Source organism: Dipodomys spectabilis, unplaced genomic scaffold, assembly GCF_019054845.1.
Source record: "Dipodomys spectabilis isolate Male_0828 unplaced genomic scaffold, ASM1905484v1 ptg000132l, whole genome shotgun sequence".
Lineage (NCBI taxonomy): Eukaryota > Metazoa > Chordata > Mammalia > Rodentia > Heteromyidae > Dipodomys > Dipodomys spectabilis.
The window spans coordinates 2,316,828-2,332,517 of NW_024870809.1; the positions used below are offsets into that span (position 1 = coordinate 2,316,828).

At 37.1% G+C, this 15,690-nt stretch overlaps 1 protein-coding gene across 1 annotated transcript in view; it reads right to left on the reverse strand.

The window, feature by feature from the left end:
• The window catches only part of Alg13 (ALG13 UDP-N-acetylglucosaminyltransferase subunit), a 76,818-nt gene extending 65,227 nt beyond the window's left edge, over positions 1–11,591 (reverse strand). Inside the window, exons 1-4 of the mRNA XM_042690057.1 lie at positions 11,474–11,591; positions 10,528–10,690; positions 9,111–9,249; positions 6,382–6,478 (exon numbers count right to left, since the gene is read on the reverse strand). Of these exons, the coding sequence (XP_042545991.1) occupies positions 6,382–6,478; positions 9,111–9,249; positions 10,528–10,690; positions 11,474–11,554 (480 nt within the window). The 5' untranslated portion in view covers positions 11,555–11,591. The remainder of the gene's footprint in view (positions 1–6,381; positions 6,479–9,110; positions 9,250–10,527; positions 10,691–11,473) is intronic.
• Positions 11,592–15,690: the final 4,099 nt, after the last annotated feature.

Sequence of the window (15,690 nt, forward strand, 5' to 3'; positions counted from 1 at the left end):
AGTGTCTTTCAAAGTTAGGAAAGAGAAAATAAGAATGCATTTTACAGTCCAGTTACCCTTACTCAGTAATGCCAAACAGGATAAACATTACCAAAGAAGCACTTCCATTTCCTTTTGTCCCCATTTCACTTGAAGCACATTAGAGATTTAAGAATAATTTAAAATATATACACTGACTCAGAAATACTAAAGGATATTTTTATTAAAAAGCTTATTTTGTTCAACGCGATACTTGCAATGTCTGATCACTCTAGAAATAGATTTTTAGGGGAGGGAGGAATCAAGTTTAGAACCTTTTTTCCCTTGTTTTGAAGCACTGGACACTTAACCTTCTAAATATAACTCAATTTTCTGTAACTCTAACTGCACAATGAATATAAATTTAAAAATGAATTCAAGGGGCAGGGAAGGTGGCTCAGCAGTAGAGTGCTTGCCTTGCATGCATGAGGCCCTGGGTTTGATTGCTCAGCACCACATAAGCAAAAAAGAAGCCGGAAGTGGCACTGTGGCTCAAGTGGCAGACCACTATCCTTGAGCTGAAGAGCTTAGGGACAGCGCCCAGGCCCAGAGCTCAGGCCCCACAACCAAAAACAAAATTTTTTTAATGAAATTCAATGAAGATCTTGCTCTTTGTATCATTAGAACTATGTATTACAATTCTAAGCCTAGTCCTCCCTAAATCTAAACAAGAGAAAATGTATTCTTTCAGTGACCTTTTTAAAAACTTTCAACTGTGCCACATGATTGGTTTGATGTATTAGAAATCACCTAATATTTCCAAGTGGGAAATCTGAGATCCATAAATTACTACACCCATTGATTTAGGAATGTTCTCACTTCTACATCTGGGAATACATCATACACTCATTTCACTCCACTTAGCAGTGGAGAAATAATCAGTATGTTATTCTGCACTAAAGTGGAAATAATATACGCCATCCACACATTATTCTTACAGTGACTGTGGGTTTAGGAAACAAGGAATTTAGAAGTAAATGGTGAAGTAAATCCTTCACCAAATAGCCTAATACATATCCTAAAATACTATTACAAACATTCAATTTGAGCCAGATACCAGTGCCTCATGTTTGTAATCCTAGCTACTCAGGAGCCTGAGGGGGGAGGAATATCAGTTCAAAGCCAGCCCAAAGAATCCTGGAACTCCATCACTTAAGCAGCAAAAAGTCAAGCTGGAGCTGTGGCTTAAATAACTATCAGTTGTGTGCAAACAAAAACCCTAACCACCACAAAGACCCTAAATTCAAGCCCCTATCCTGGCAAAAATTATGTCACTTAGCTACTTTATAGCAATAAAAAAAAACCTGGGATAGTTGGATGCTAGTAGCTCATGCCTCTAATCCTAGCTACTCAGAAGGCTGAGAACTACTGCAGTTTGAAGCCAGCCCAGGAAGGAAAGGCCATGAAACTCTTATCTCCAATTAACTCCCAAAAAGCTGGAAGCGGAGCTGTGGCTCAAGTAGTACAGCACTAGCCTTAACTAAAAAAGCTAAGGGAGAACATCTAGGCCTTGAATTCAAGTTCTAGGACTAGAGTGAGTGAGTGAGTGTGTGTGTGTATGTATGTATGTGTCTGTGTTAGAGATAAAGATCTCAGGAAGAAAGGGACCAATAAAATTTTAGCTTACAACACATCATTTGTTGAGGTGCTTACAGAATTAACAGGCACAAATTATGAACAGATTAGGAATGGTACTCAGAAGCTCTAATCAGAGTTGGGAGCTATACAGTAATAAAGATAGAATTAGGAAAATATCAAGAAAAGGCATATAAATAAAAGATCAGAGAAACTTAAAGCACAAATATTTAAGGGAAAAACAAAGATCAGGTAAACCAAGAGAATGTCCTCACACAAATTTTACAAATAACAATCAATGTACTTATAAGTAGCAATGCACAAACTGAGTGTGTATATGTATATAAAACATACATTATGTATAGTATACATATGCATATGTAAATATATACATATTTATACTTGTATGTATTACATACATATTTACAGATGAATATGTATTGCATTATATACATTCATATTATATAAATATGTATATATATGCTTATGGCTAACATACAATCTGAATTTCTTGGGACTCATCTGATTTCAAATATTCTTTCCTATTGTCTCCCATAAATCTGTAGCATAGTATTCCCATTAATACTTGCAAACCTCCTTCATTCTTTTGGCTCAATATGTGCCATGTTTAGTTTCACTTCTAAAATGGAACAATATATCAGTAATAGCTATTTTGTAGGGTTAAAAACCTAATGAGTTCTAGCAAATCTACTATTCATCCATAAAAATGATGCCATACTAAAATTTGATCAGAGGGTTCTCTTGACCATCCATTCTAAATCTTTTCTAAAATTAACTTCAAATAATCTGTGCACATTTCATTTCACAAGATTGTATGCAGATTTCCAGTCATCTCTAACATTCTTTGTATTGTGAACCAATCAGTGGCACTAAGTGCTTATACCATAAGTACCAGGAAAAATCCTGTACTATGGCTAATCATTCTGTACTTAAACATTAACCTTTTATATTCTGTTTTCTGTGCCTACAGAACTTCCTTTTAAAAGCAACTCTAAAATCCAAACATTTTGTCTAAAATCAAACATCTGCCAGGTGAAAAATAGCTCATGCCTGTAATCTACATAGCTAAGGAGGCTGAGATCAGAGGATCAGGGTTTGAAGCCAGCAGATAAGTCTGTGAGATTTTAATCTCCAAATTGACACCAAAAAAAGCTAGATATGGAGCTGTAGCTCAAGTGGTAGAGCACTAGATTTGAGTAAAAAAAACTCAGGGACAGCACCTAGGCCTTCAGTTGAAATCCCAGGAGTAACACAAAAAAATCAAATATAGGGCTGGGAAGGTGGCTTAGTGGTAGAGTGCTTGCCTTGCATGCATGAGGCCCTGGGTTCGATTCCACAGCACCACATAAGCAGAAAAAGCCGGAAGTGGGGCTGAGGCTCAAGTGGTAGAGCGCTAGCCTTGAGCTGAAGAGCTGATGGACAGCGCCCAGGCCCAGAGTTCAGGCCTCACGACCGAAAAAAAAAAAAAAATCAAATATATAAATAGTACACACATTTAAATGTTCCAAAACCCTATCATCAAGTTCACTGTATGACTGTCTAAATTATAATAGCTTTATAGTTCTCCTTTCAATTATAAGCATCATTAACTAAATCTCTAATTACTAAGGTCATTTCATAAAAACATTTTTCAAGTCCTCCAAAACTATAAATTTTCATGATTAGTTGTCCACTTCTGAACCTATTCATGACTTTCTCAATACTAAACTTTTGCTTCTTTATTCCCGTAAGTTTAAATAGTCATCCCTCACTATAGAGCGTTCATTTCGATGAATCATAGTTCAAAAAAATACACAAATAGTAGTGATACCTCAACCTATTATGTGAGTTACATTCCAGAGACCCCTGCGATAGATGAAAATCTGCAAAGTAGCAGCATTATATAGTTGTCCCTTGATATCACAGTTCACTTATTACTACTTTGCAGATGAGTGATTGCCTAGCATGCATGAAGGCCTGGGTTCGATTTCTCAGTACCACATACACAGAAAAAGCTGAAGTGGCATTGTGGCTCAAGTGGTAGAGCAATAGCCTTGAGAAAAAGAAGTTTAGGGACAGTGCCCAGGCAGAAGAAAAAAAACCTAAATAAATCCTGTTCCATTGAACACATTGACTTTGAGAACCTGAAGCCCTACTATGTAATGAAACAAAATTTAACTTTATTACAAAAATATTTCAAATAAAATTTGGATTACCTGTTTTTTTTTCTCTAAGGACAAGTAAGACATAAACTTGGAAATTAATGTCTTAGTCTGTTTCCTCATAGATAGTTTTTACTATTCTCTAAATCATCTTCCAACTCTTGACAATTTATAATTGTCTTTATTCACGCAATATATCCTGCATTCCACAAAAAACATTTTAGCAATTTCTCAGAACTTATGAATTATAGTTTTAAATCTGTGATTATCCATACACCAAAGGAAAATCCAGTTAAGTGTGAAATTTTCCTATCAAAACAAAGTTCAAATAAGCAAAACTTTCATTGGGAGTAATTAGAATAAGTAGACAATGATAAAGAAGTGGAAAGCTTGTAGCATGGTAGAAATGAGCACAGAACTGAGTCAAGGACCTATTTCTAGTGACATTTCTGCCAAAAGCTGTTATTAGGCAAACTGTAAACTGTGGTCTCATTAGTAAGCTGAAAACCATTAAACTAATCTTGATGATCCTTACCAAATTAAACTGATTTTACAGTGTCCTTAGATTTAAAAGTTTACAGTTAAGTTTCAAAAGACCTAGGATTTCAAAGCTTTTCAGTCTCGTTTGAGTAGACTCATTTCAGGTTCTCTATGGTTACCCATTCATACCATAAGCAAAGACTGACTTACCAACATAAACTAGATAAAAATTTTACTCAAATAAGAAAATGTTTAAAGATCCAAGAAAACACTAAGGCTCTATCTGGATCTGAATAGAACTTTTTCTAAAACACTAGATCACATTAATACACAATAGGATTACGGTCCTGTGAATTCCCAACTATGTAGAAGTGAATTTATCAATTTTAAGATTCTTAGCAAAATTTTATCCAGGCTGGCTTCTATTACCCAGGATACTGAGCCACCACCTTCTACCATTAGCAAAAACTTTAATATTAGCCACGTAAAACACAATCCCAAAAATCTACAAAAACCATTATGTAATACATCCTAAGTAAAATGATAGAAACAGGTTAACATTTTGAGAAAACAATGAGTAGATCTCCAGAGTGAACAGGATTTTTGTTTAAGTTTTTAAGACAGGTGTCACCATGTATCCCAGGATGGCCTAGTACTTGGCACTATCACTCTATTCCTTGAATGCTAGAATTACAGTATACACCACTACACTAGGCTGAGAATGTTATTTTTGTATATCTAAGCTTTCTACTACAGAACTATGACCTTCAAGGATAATCCAATTTAAAGTTACTGAAAGCACAGACCTTAATAAAAAAGAATTTTAAATGTACCCATTTTGACTTGGATACATTTGATCTACATGAGTTTTACAACCATATATTTAAGCCATTATACACATTTTTATTATTTATTTGTAAAACTTTTTATATAAACACAGCAACATCCAATTTTCTGATACAGTAAATATTTCATTATCACTACAATAGAACATTCTTAAAAAATAACAGCAGGAAGTGGCGCTGTAGCTCAAGTGGTAGAGCGCTCGCCTTGAGCTGAAGAGCTGAGGGACAGCGCCCACGCCCAGAGTTCAAGCCCCATGACTGACAAAAAAAAAAAACAAAAAAACAAAAAACAAAAAAACAAATGCACCCCTTAAAAAATAACAGCAAATTCTACTGATTATGTGTGCTGGTCCTTGGAATTTAACTCAGGGCCTGGGCACAGTTCCTGAAGGGTTTTTATTGGATCAAGGCTAGCACTGTACCAATTGAGCCTCAGCTTCAATTCTAGCTTTCTGATAGTTAATTGAAGAATCTTATCGACATTCCTACCAGAACTGGATTTGAACTACAATCCCGACATCTCAATCTCTTGAGTAGCTAGGATTACAGGCGTGCACCACTGGTACCCAGACAGTTACACACTATTTGATTTAGACTTTTCTACTCTTTAAAGCTTTGACATTAGCCAAGGTTATTTTGTCACATTCTGTTTATATTTTAGAATTTAAAGAGTGTAGATATCCACTCTTTTTCAAGATGAAAGTAATTTCTCTGAGTATAATGTGTCAACAAGTTTTGGTCATCATTTTACTATTAAACAATTACTAAGCTCTTTTACTTCATCATTGCTGTTTGGGAAAAAAATTTGGTTCTCTGAATCATGAAGCTAAAGATGCTCTCATGCAAAAATAATGCTACTGTTTTATACTCTAAAATATATCAAACTTCATTTATAATTGTTGACATTTTCCTACATTTTTTAGACAGTCTGGCTATGTAGCCCAAGCTGTCTTTGAACTCATGATCCTCCTGCTTCAGCCTCTCAAGAGCTAGAATTACAGGTGTACATCATCATACCTTGCTCATTTCAAAAAGTACTTCCAAATCCATTTGAGATTCTAGGACAAAACAATGAAGGCTCACTACATATTAAAGATTTAGGAAAATCTACATTTATGAACTTCAAATAAGATTTGGACCCAAATGCAAATTTATGCCATAAAATTGCCTATACATTCAATGGGTGTATGTAGTATATATTATTCTTTATGTGTCTATTTTGAATTGATCACATTTAATGGATTATATTTAGGGGTATTTTTTAACTGTTAAAAGTTTAATGTTTATTTTTGTAATCCAACAACTTTATCCAAAAATGCAGAAAATTTTTCTGGCTGTCCAGGAGGATAATATTTCAGTGTTGATAAGTCCATTGACTGTAACAGCCCAGGAAGCGTGCTAAAACAAAAGAAGAAAAATATTAGGTAACATGGGAGAAAATTTCATTAGTTTATCTGCTGTCCACTCGATGACTGAATCTAACTTCCAAGAATACAGTGATGCTCAAACTGTAGGTATGAATTTGTATGTATTCTTAGTATTGTAGTATATGCATACTGAAATTAGTATAGCAATAGAAAATGTTAATGGAGATTACAAGACCATGAATGAAGATTGGGAAATACTTTTACTGGGAATTTACTATCATAACTTCAGATGTAATTAAGCAATATATGTTCACCCTACATGTTGGAAATAAGGTTATAAGTTACAACACAAAACTAGTACCTCAGACATATGTTTGAACCAGTCTCTTAAATTAGGACAGCCTAATCTTGGGGAAAATAAATGATTTACCTAAAATGAAAATATAAACAATTTGCTCAATAGTTCATGTGCTTGATTTTTCTGATTACATATAACTTTTAAAACTGTGAGAACGAAGAAACTAGTGACTTGTACAGTTTCTTCTTCAGCCCAAGTTAAAATTTAGGACATTTCTGTGAAATAAAATTCATTTTTATTGTACATTTAAAATCAAGGCTTAATTTTAACATTGAGTGAAAACTTTTTTTAACATTGAGTGAAAACTTACCAAAAGTTATCTGGAAACACCAACTTGTATGGTGAAGAGTTTGGAACACAAGAATATATTCCTCTCTTTAAAAAGGTGTCAACCTTTAAATATCTCAATTACCCAAGGGCAGACATAACCATTATCTATAGCATACATAATTTTAACTATTTAGCTTCTTTTTTGACCCAAAGTACTTCAAGACTGCATTCACTCACTTCCATTATATTCCTCTCATAATGGAGTTGAGTTGGAACTCATGTCTTTATCCTTGTTCAACTTGAGTGCTTGACTGGTGCTTGAGACACCTCTAGCTTGGCTTTTTTGTTAGTGATTTTGTACAGCCTTATTCTTTTTGTCTGGGCTGACCCTTGAACTTCAGTCACTTGGATCTCAGCTGCTCGAGTGTTATAAGTTTAATCCAGTGGCACCTGGCTTATTTCTCTTTTCTTGCCAAAAGGAAGTTTTGAACTAAAGAGCTCCATATTTGCTCAACTTGCTTACTCAGCTGGTAGTCTACCACTTCAACCATACCTCCAGCCAATTTCCCTCCTGAAATAGTCAATCTGTTTTCTCAATGAGTAGGAATCTTTGCTTTCTTCAGATTTCTCTACCTATATATCTATGTGTGTATGATATATCATATATATCGTATATATATCATACACACTGCTAGAAAATGATATAAAATAAGAAATTTACTCATACCTTGCCCATGTAATTGTAACCCCTCTGTAAGGTATTTTCACAATTAAAAAAAGAAAATGATACAAAATAGGTGTTCAATAGATATCTAATGAATAAGTATTTACTGATTGTCTAAGAAGCAGAAAAAATTTAAAAACCTTAGGTTCTAAACTAGTTTTTACTTTATTTTAAAACACATTTACTATAACATGAAATGCACATGTATAATTATCCTATGAAGTAAAATACCATTAGAGCATGCTAGTTTCTAAACATCACATTAGGAAAGGCTTTAAATTCAAAAAAATGGCAATTGCTAACACCCTGGACCATCAGCAAGCTTGTAGAACCTCAAAGAACAAAACCCAGCCAATTTCCCTCTTACTTCTTAATGCAATGTTGTTCAATGCTTGGGTTATTCTAATGTACTTCTAGTAAAAAATATTTCTGACCATAATTCCTTTGCTTAAAATTCTCCAGTGTTTTCTCACTGAACATACACTAAATCAGAACTCTCACATAAGAGATCCTCTCTCTGCCTCATAATATACTCTCCCTTATACTACTGTCACATTAACCTTCCTGCTTCCCAAGAACACCAAACTCCATGCTCATTCCTAACATAGGAGTTTTTCTTTTTTTAGGTTACAGACTGGGATTCACACTTGGTATCTGTTGCTTATGCTCAATGACTAGTGTTCTATGTACTGAGCCACTTCCTACCCCCATTAAGGGACTTTGAAATTCAGTTCTCTGCCTCTACAACATTCTATCATTTCCTTTTTTTACTCAGGTCTCACTTACTTTGTTTAGACTTCTCTGAGTATTCTCCTTAAGCAGTCTTCAATCCAGCTATGGTATCACTCTTTGTTTCTTTGTAGCATATTTCACCATCTGAAGTTCTATGACTAGTATTCAAGTACAGCAAGAGCATGGAGATTACTTCATATTTATCACTATTTCTCAGCTCTTAACAGTGTCTGCTACATTGTTTGGTACAACTGAGCAACACATTTAAGGATTCCTTTGATTTATAAAGGCCAAACTCACAAAAAAAGAAGCAAATACTTTAAGAACCAAAAATCAAAATAAGGAACTCAAATAATAGATTCACAGAAATTTGCACATCCAGGTGAAAATATAAAGTCTCAAATTCACATGCAAAGAAATGACATATAGGAAAAAAAGCAACACATCAAGGCCAAACGTTTTATAGGAAGGAAAATCAATGTATGTCTGGGAAAAGAAATAAAAGAGACACATGGGTTAGGTAGGCGGGTAAGAACAGATGGATAAATCTAGGTAAAAGATCAAATTATCAGTCTCTACCTGCAAGTACAGTAGAAGAGATGTCCCTCTTTGTGTAGCTGCTTTGCCAATTCCAGTTGATGATTGTTCATCAACTTTTCATTTACAACTACCACAAGTGGCTTGCCTTTTTCCAGAGTCTCCAAACAGCTTCCTGCACCTACAAAAATAAAATCAAATTTGCTAATAACATATGAGCAAAAGAGCCCAGGGACAGCACACAGGCCCTGAGTTCAAGCCCCGCAATCCACCAAAACAAACAAAAGTTACTTACCAAGTCTTCTTGACTGTAAAGCTGCATAACTTAGTTGAGCAAAGTATGTAAACTAGAGTACATTTATTAGTTGTTCTTTCTTGTTAATACACTAGGTTCAGGCTATGGGTAGAGGCTTCATATTTATTAGGCAGATTCAAATTCCTGGTACTTGCAAAAAATATTTTAGAGCTACTCACAACAGTATGATTTATTGGTATGTCATACTTGTAGAGAGCTCATGAGAGCTAACATTCATCTATTAGATATTTGGAATGGGAATGAGTAGACTGTTAGGTGAGATTTTTTGATATCCCATGCTAGGGTAGTTGTAAACAACAAACACACAGCACCAAATTATCTATCCATCACTTCCTGGCTGGACAAGCTACGTAACTGTTTTGTGTCTATTTTCTCATCTATAAAATGGAACAATACCAACATAAAGTGCACACAGAATTGTTTGGGAAGATTAACTGTGTTAATATACACAAATGCATTTAGAGTAGCTACACATTTTCAGTCACCAATCTGTAATAATGTATTATTTCTAGTGTCTTCTGTCTTTTTAAACTAAAAACTTTTTGAAAAATAAGAAACATCCCTCCACCACCACACAGCATTCAAAACTGTAGGATTCTGTCAAAGAAAGTCTTATACATAAATTACAAATAATTTCCTACTTACACAGTTACATAATATTTTACTGCATTTATTTCACACCGACACAAAATGAAAATGGTGAATATGATACACTAACAATTTCTTATGAGCAGTTCAACTGGCAGACTGAACATTCTTTATCTTTTAGGTCCAAGACTGGGACTCAAACTTGTTACCTTCCATTTCTGCTCATTGGCTAGTGCATTACTAACTGAGGCATATTTCCAATCTTTAAACATTGCTTTACATGTAAGTTCAAGTCCTAATTCAAGTTGACAATTTGTTACATATGCTATTTGGGTAAACCATTTTGTCCCTCTGAATTGAGGGTCCTATTATAAAATTGGGCTAAGATAATTTCTTATTCTTATCCACCAATATGAAAATTTCATTCACAAGAGAAACATACCAATAATACTGAATGTATTATACAGTAAATGTAGTGATATCATGAGAAGGTAAAAATATGATTTATAATCAAAGAAGGAACTCTGAGATTCTAAGAGATTCTAAGACAATTACCTGCGTGACTAATAACAAGATCTGCTAGTTGAAAGTCTTCTTTCAAGGAATCTTTGTACCTGTAAACATCCAGAGTAAATGACTCAGTACTGAATGGTTTAGGTATCACTGTTCCTCTACCAATTTGGAGGATAAGTCGGCTGTAACCAAGACTCTGGATGATCTATAAAAAGAAATAAGAAAACCCGGGCCTTTGTAATTGTCGACTCTTAACAGCTGGGCCTGGCTACAGTTAACACCAACAGTTAATAATCAACCTTCAAAGCGGGAGTTCTGACCAGAACACCTGTGGTCATTTCAGTTTTCTAAAGTACCTCATTCCCCCTTCCCCGTCCCGGAACTGGAATTAATAGCCCTGAGGAATGTAAGGACACAGCGCAGCACTAAAAAGCAGGCAAGAGAGGACTTTGAAAGAGCCTCTGTTTTGGCCTCACAGGTTCTAGTGCAACAACCTCAAGCCTTCAGAAGTTCCGGACCCGCCGCCAGGGACGCTGTCCCATAATGAGCGCCAGAGGTTAGGAAAGGTGAGGTTAGGGATAAGGCCGGAGGGGACCGCTGAGGTAGTTAAAAGGCCTTAGGGCGAGAGGTTTGGTGGCGATCCGCGACCTTCACCCTGACCCCAGCCACATTTACAAAAAGCGAAGCCTTAGGAAAAGTGAGCAGTGGCATCGTTCTGAAGGGAAGAAAGCACAGGAAAGGAGGTGCCAGAAAGACCGAGGAGCGGCGTGTGGAAAAAGGGAAGGTACAGACCTAGAGGACCAAGGAGCTTTAGAGCCCTGCTGGAAAAGGAGACGGGTCACCAAGGGGACTGGCAACGGAGAGCGGCAACTGCCCCCCGCCCGGAATACAACAACCAGGCCAGGTTTCCAAGGCCAGCAGAAGGGCTAAAAGCTTGGAACGACGGGCCGCCGCCCGCCTGGCCCCCTTCGCGACTCCCCACACTCACTCGCAAGCTGTCCTGCGCCGACACACACGCTATGAGCTCGTCAAAGCTGGTGGTCCCTACGGTTACAAACACGCACTTCATCTCGTGCGTGCGTCCGTCCCAAATCGCAACGCCGGAAGCTGCGTCACGGAGGCGGTGCCAAAGCCCCGCTTAGTGAAAGAGGCGGGACTAGGCGACAGCCTCCGGAAAGTATCGTTGTGGTCCCACGTGGTGAGGATGTGGGCCTTTACCCAGGTAAGGGTTTTTGTTTTGGTTTTGTTTTTTCAAAAATAGTAAAATATAAAAATTAAAATCTCAAGCACATTGTGTTGCCATCACTGAGTACCACATATCTTTCTTGGTTATATTTGACATACTTTGTGTTTCAAGCCACAGAACAATGCCTTGATTCACTAACACTCCAGGCTTCACCTCTCTCCCAGACCAGATAAATTCTCCTGGCAAGTACTGGACCAAAATTTATTCCCAGTTGAGACCTTGAGCAGCTACCTCTGCTAAGCTCCCTCCCTACTTCCATCTACTACTTATTTCCTACCATTTGTCCCAACATTAGTTACTTTCAAAACATCTTCTCTAGGTTATTCTAGCATTCTTTCAGACCCACTATAAATACTTAAGATTGTAAACAAGGAATGAGTGTAGCTGTGGCTAGAGGCTTCCCTTCTGCAAGTTTTTTCTAAGACATCTGTGTTGGTCTTGAGCAACCTCTTTGTATATAGCCTTTTCCCCTCTTTTTGAATGTAACACTTGGTTTTGCCATGAAAATTTGGCCTATAGGATACCACCTCTTGTGCCTACCTCAGTTCTCACTTGCCCTTTGCATGTAGGAAAATGGGGTAGAAAAACTCCACTTTTACTTATTTGTTATGCATTCACATAACATTTGTTCATATTGTTCTTTATTATATAAGGTGGTAATAACTAATTAACATACAAATTACTGTTTTGGCCATGGTAGTAAACACATGTATAGACAAAGCATATTTATTCTGGAATGTAGCAGATATATTGGACACCAAAACACAAACCATTCTTGATTTATATACAATATATAGAATAATGGATAAATTATGGTGCTGGGGGGTCACACTACTTGAGTTTCTATTCTGCAATTGTTTCTTAACCTGTGTAACCTTGAGCAGTTTACAAATCTATGTTCATCTGCTTATACGTAAAATGGTGATAAAAACAGTGCTTAATTTGTACCTATATTATTACTATAAATGATTATATGTTAAAGAGCTTCAACCAATATCAAGCTAAAAACATCCATAATTGCTATTACTTCTATTTTCATTACTACAAAACACTGAATACAGGCAAATGATATTGAAGCAGAATAATATTGATTTATACATTTCTTATATTTGCTTTACAGTTTCATTATGTCTTTGTATTTAAAGTTCAGTAACAATAACATTCTGTTTTTATTTTAAACAAAATACCAAGAATCACAGTGAAGGGTTTTTTTTTGTTGTTAACAGCATATTCTGAATTTTCCCACCTGAACTAATACAAATAGTTTAATAAGCCAATCATTTAAATTTCATTTTTGTATATAGCAACTGGGATTATATATCAGTAAATTATTTCATTCTGCTTCTACACAAATTGAAAAAAGAAAAATGTTTTTATATGTGTGCCAGTCCCAGGCTTAAACTCAGGGCCTTATGCTCTCAATTAGCTTTGTTTCTCACTGCTAGCACTCTACCACATGAACCACACCTCAATCCTGGCATTTAACTGATTAATTTTAGATGGTTATTTGAACACCTATCTGCCCAGTTGGCTTTGAACTCCAATCATCCAAATATCAGGCCTCCAGAGTAGCCAAGATACTGGTGTGAGCCACAGGCATCTGACCTGGACATAGTAATAACAATAGCATTACCCTCCTAAATTGTTCATTAAAACAGTAACAGAGTTTCTTGTATTTTCAAACGAAATTATATACTATCAGGTCCTTTTGCTTTGGAGGAAATACATTTTTCATTCTCTTCCATTTTTATTAGCACTTATTTGTTGTAACTCCGGGCTTCACTGTGCTGTCTCCTTATGTGTATATAATATGCTCCAATCAAACCCTGTCCCCTCTGACAGTCCATCTCATAACCCTACCCTTCATGGAAACTTAAGACCATAATAACCCCCTTTCACTCTTTCCACCCTCCCATTTGTACTTTCCACCAAAGGAAACCTCTTTACATTCATTGCATTGTTGTCACTTCTTTGTGTGTAACAGCCTTAGGGCTTGAACTAAGGTCTGGAGTGCTCTCCAAAAAAATTTATTTTTGGGTCCGGTCATGGGGCCTCAGCTCTGGGCCTGGGCGCTGTCCCTCAGCTCTTCAGCTCAAGGCTAGCACTCTACCACTTGAGCCACAGCGCCACTTCCGGCTTTTTTTTCTTTTTGCTTATGTGGTGCTTAGGAATCGAACCCAGGGCCTCAGGCATACAAGGCAAGTGCTCTACCGCTGGGCCACCTTCCCAGCCCACCATAAAGCATTTTTTTCCTCTCTACTACTTAAGGTACAGTTCCACTGCTTGGTTTTATTTTTGTTAGTTTATTGGAGATAAAAGTCTCATGGACTTTCCTGCCCAGGCTGCTTTGAACCTCAATCATCAGATCTCAACCTCCTGAGTAGCAAGGATTACTAGGCAAGAGCCACCTTCCCTGTCACTGCCCCAGTGATGGGCTTGCAAACAAACTTCACCCTAACCTTGAGGATCAGTTCTCTGGCTGGGAGGAAGACCAAATCAGTAAGAGAAAATGGTGTATGCTGACTACTGTACTTCCAGACACTTTCCTGTTTAGGACTATGCAGTCCTTCAGTTCAAGGGTACATAAATAAGTTTCTGTAGTACAGTAGGAAGGAGAAACTTCCTGGCCAGAACAAAATGCAGTCAGAAAGCTGATTCATACAAAAGGAAGCACAATTTCTACCTATATTTTTTTAAACTTTGCCAGTCTCAGTGTCTGCAACATTTTCAGGTAATAAGCTGCCTACCACTTAGGAAGGTAACTACTGTGTTAAAAGTCATGTGATGATCAGTCTGATCCCTGAAATGTATTCCATATTCCTTCAAGTGTATCCATTGGAGACAGTTGGTGGAAAGAGATAAACACTTCTGGGTTTTTCCCAAACTATAGGTCCTTTCCTGACCTTGGATTTTGGTATGATTAATTCATACTTGAATCTGTCTCATTGTATCTCTCCTCAAAGCAGCCTGAGTTTCATTCAAAAAGTTTTCAAACCATAAGCAAACAATGATGTTTTTGGTTGGTGGCTATGCAGAGAAAGGATGCCAGTTTTGTCCTGGTTAAGTGGCCCTGAAAACCATTGTGCTCGTCTCTCTTGTGACACTCATTTCCCTCCCTTCCCTGGGGTTGGTCCTTCAGGCTACTGACTTCTGAGGTTTACAGATTTTGCAATGTGGTACTGTTAATTTTTTGTCTGAAGGTTATTTCTCCAGGGAAAGGTAATAACTTCCTAAAACCCATGTGAATTTGAGGAAAAGAAATGTTATTGGTTGGGTTTTTTGTTATCAAATAAAAATAGCAAAAAATAAAAAAGTAGTTTTACCTTCTCTGAGTTATTTATGTAAAACTATGTTTTTAATATTGTTAGGTTTTTAAAAAGAGGCAGCCGAGTAAGAACTGCACCACGCAGGTGGTATTCAGGTAAGGGGTAGGTTTATTCAGTAGAACTGCTGGGACCAGGCAAGGTTGGCACTCCAAGCAGCTGGCAAAAGAAAAAAAGGAGCGTCCCGCCCCGGTTTAGGGCTTATATAGGGTAGGGGCGGGGAAGGGTGTGTCCAGGTAAAGGGAAGTGGGATCAGGTGGGAGAAAGGTGTGGCCACATCAGGTTAAGGTGTGACCTCTTCCAGGTGTCCCAGTTGCCTAGGTAATGCAGGTAACTGGGTGAGGTCTGTTCTCTGTTCAGGAATGGACCTTACATTCCAGCCTTTTGATAATTATGAAAAAGGGCGAAGACTTTCTCTGGCTACTTCCTGCTGGCAAGGGGCGTCATAAGGGTAAAAGGCTGGGATGTGGTCCGCGCTGGGAGAAGGCAGCAAGCTGCAGCTGTCACTTGGGTGTTGAGTCCTTTGATGAAGTCTGGAGGAGGCAAGTCTCTTGGACGAAGTCTGGAGAAGTTTCATGAGGCATTGACGGAAACCTGAACAAATGGAAACTGACAATTTTTAAACCTAGAATGGCT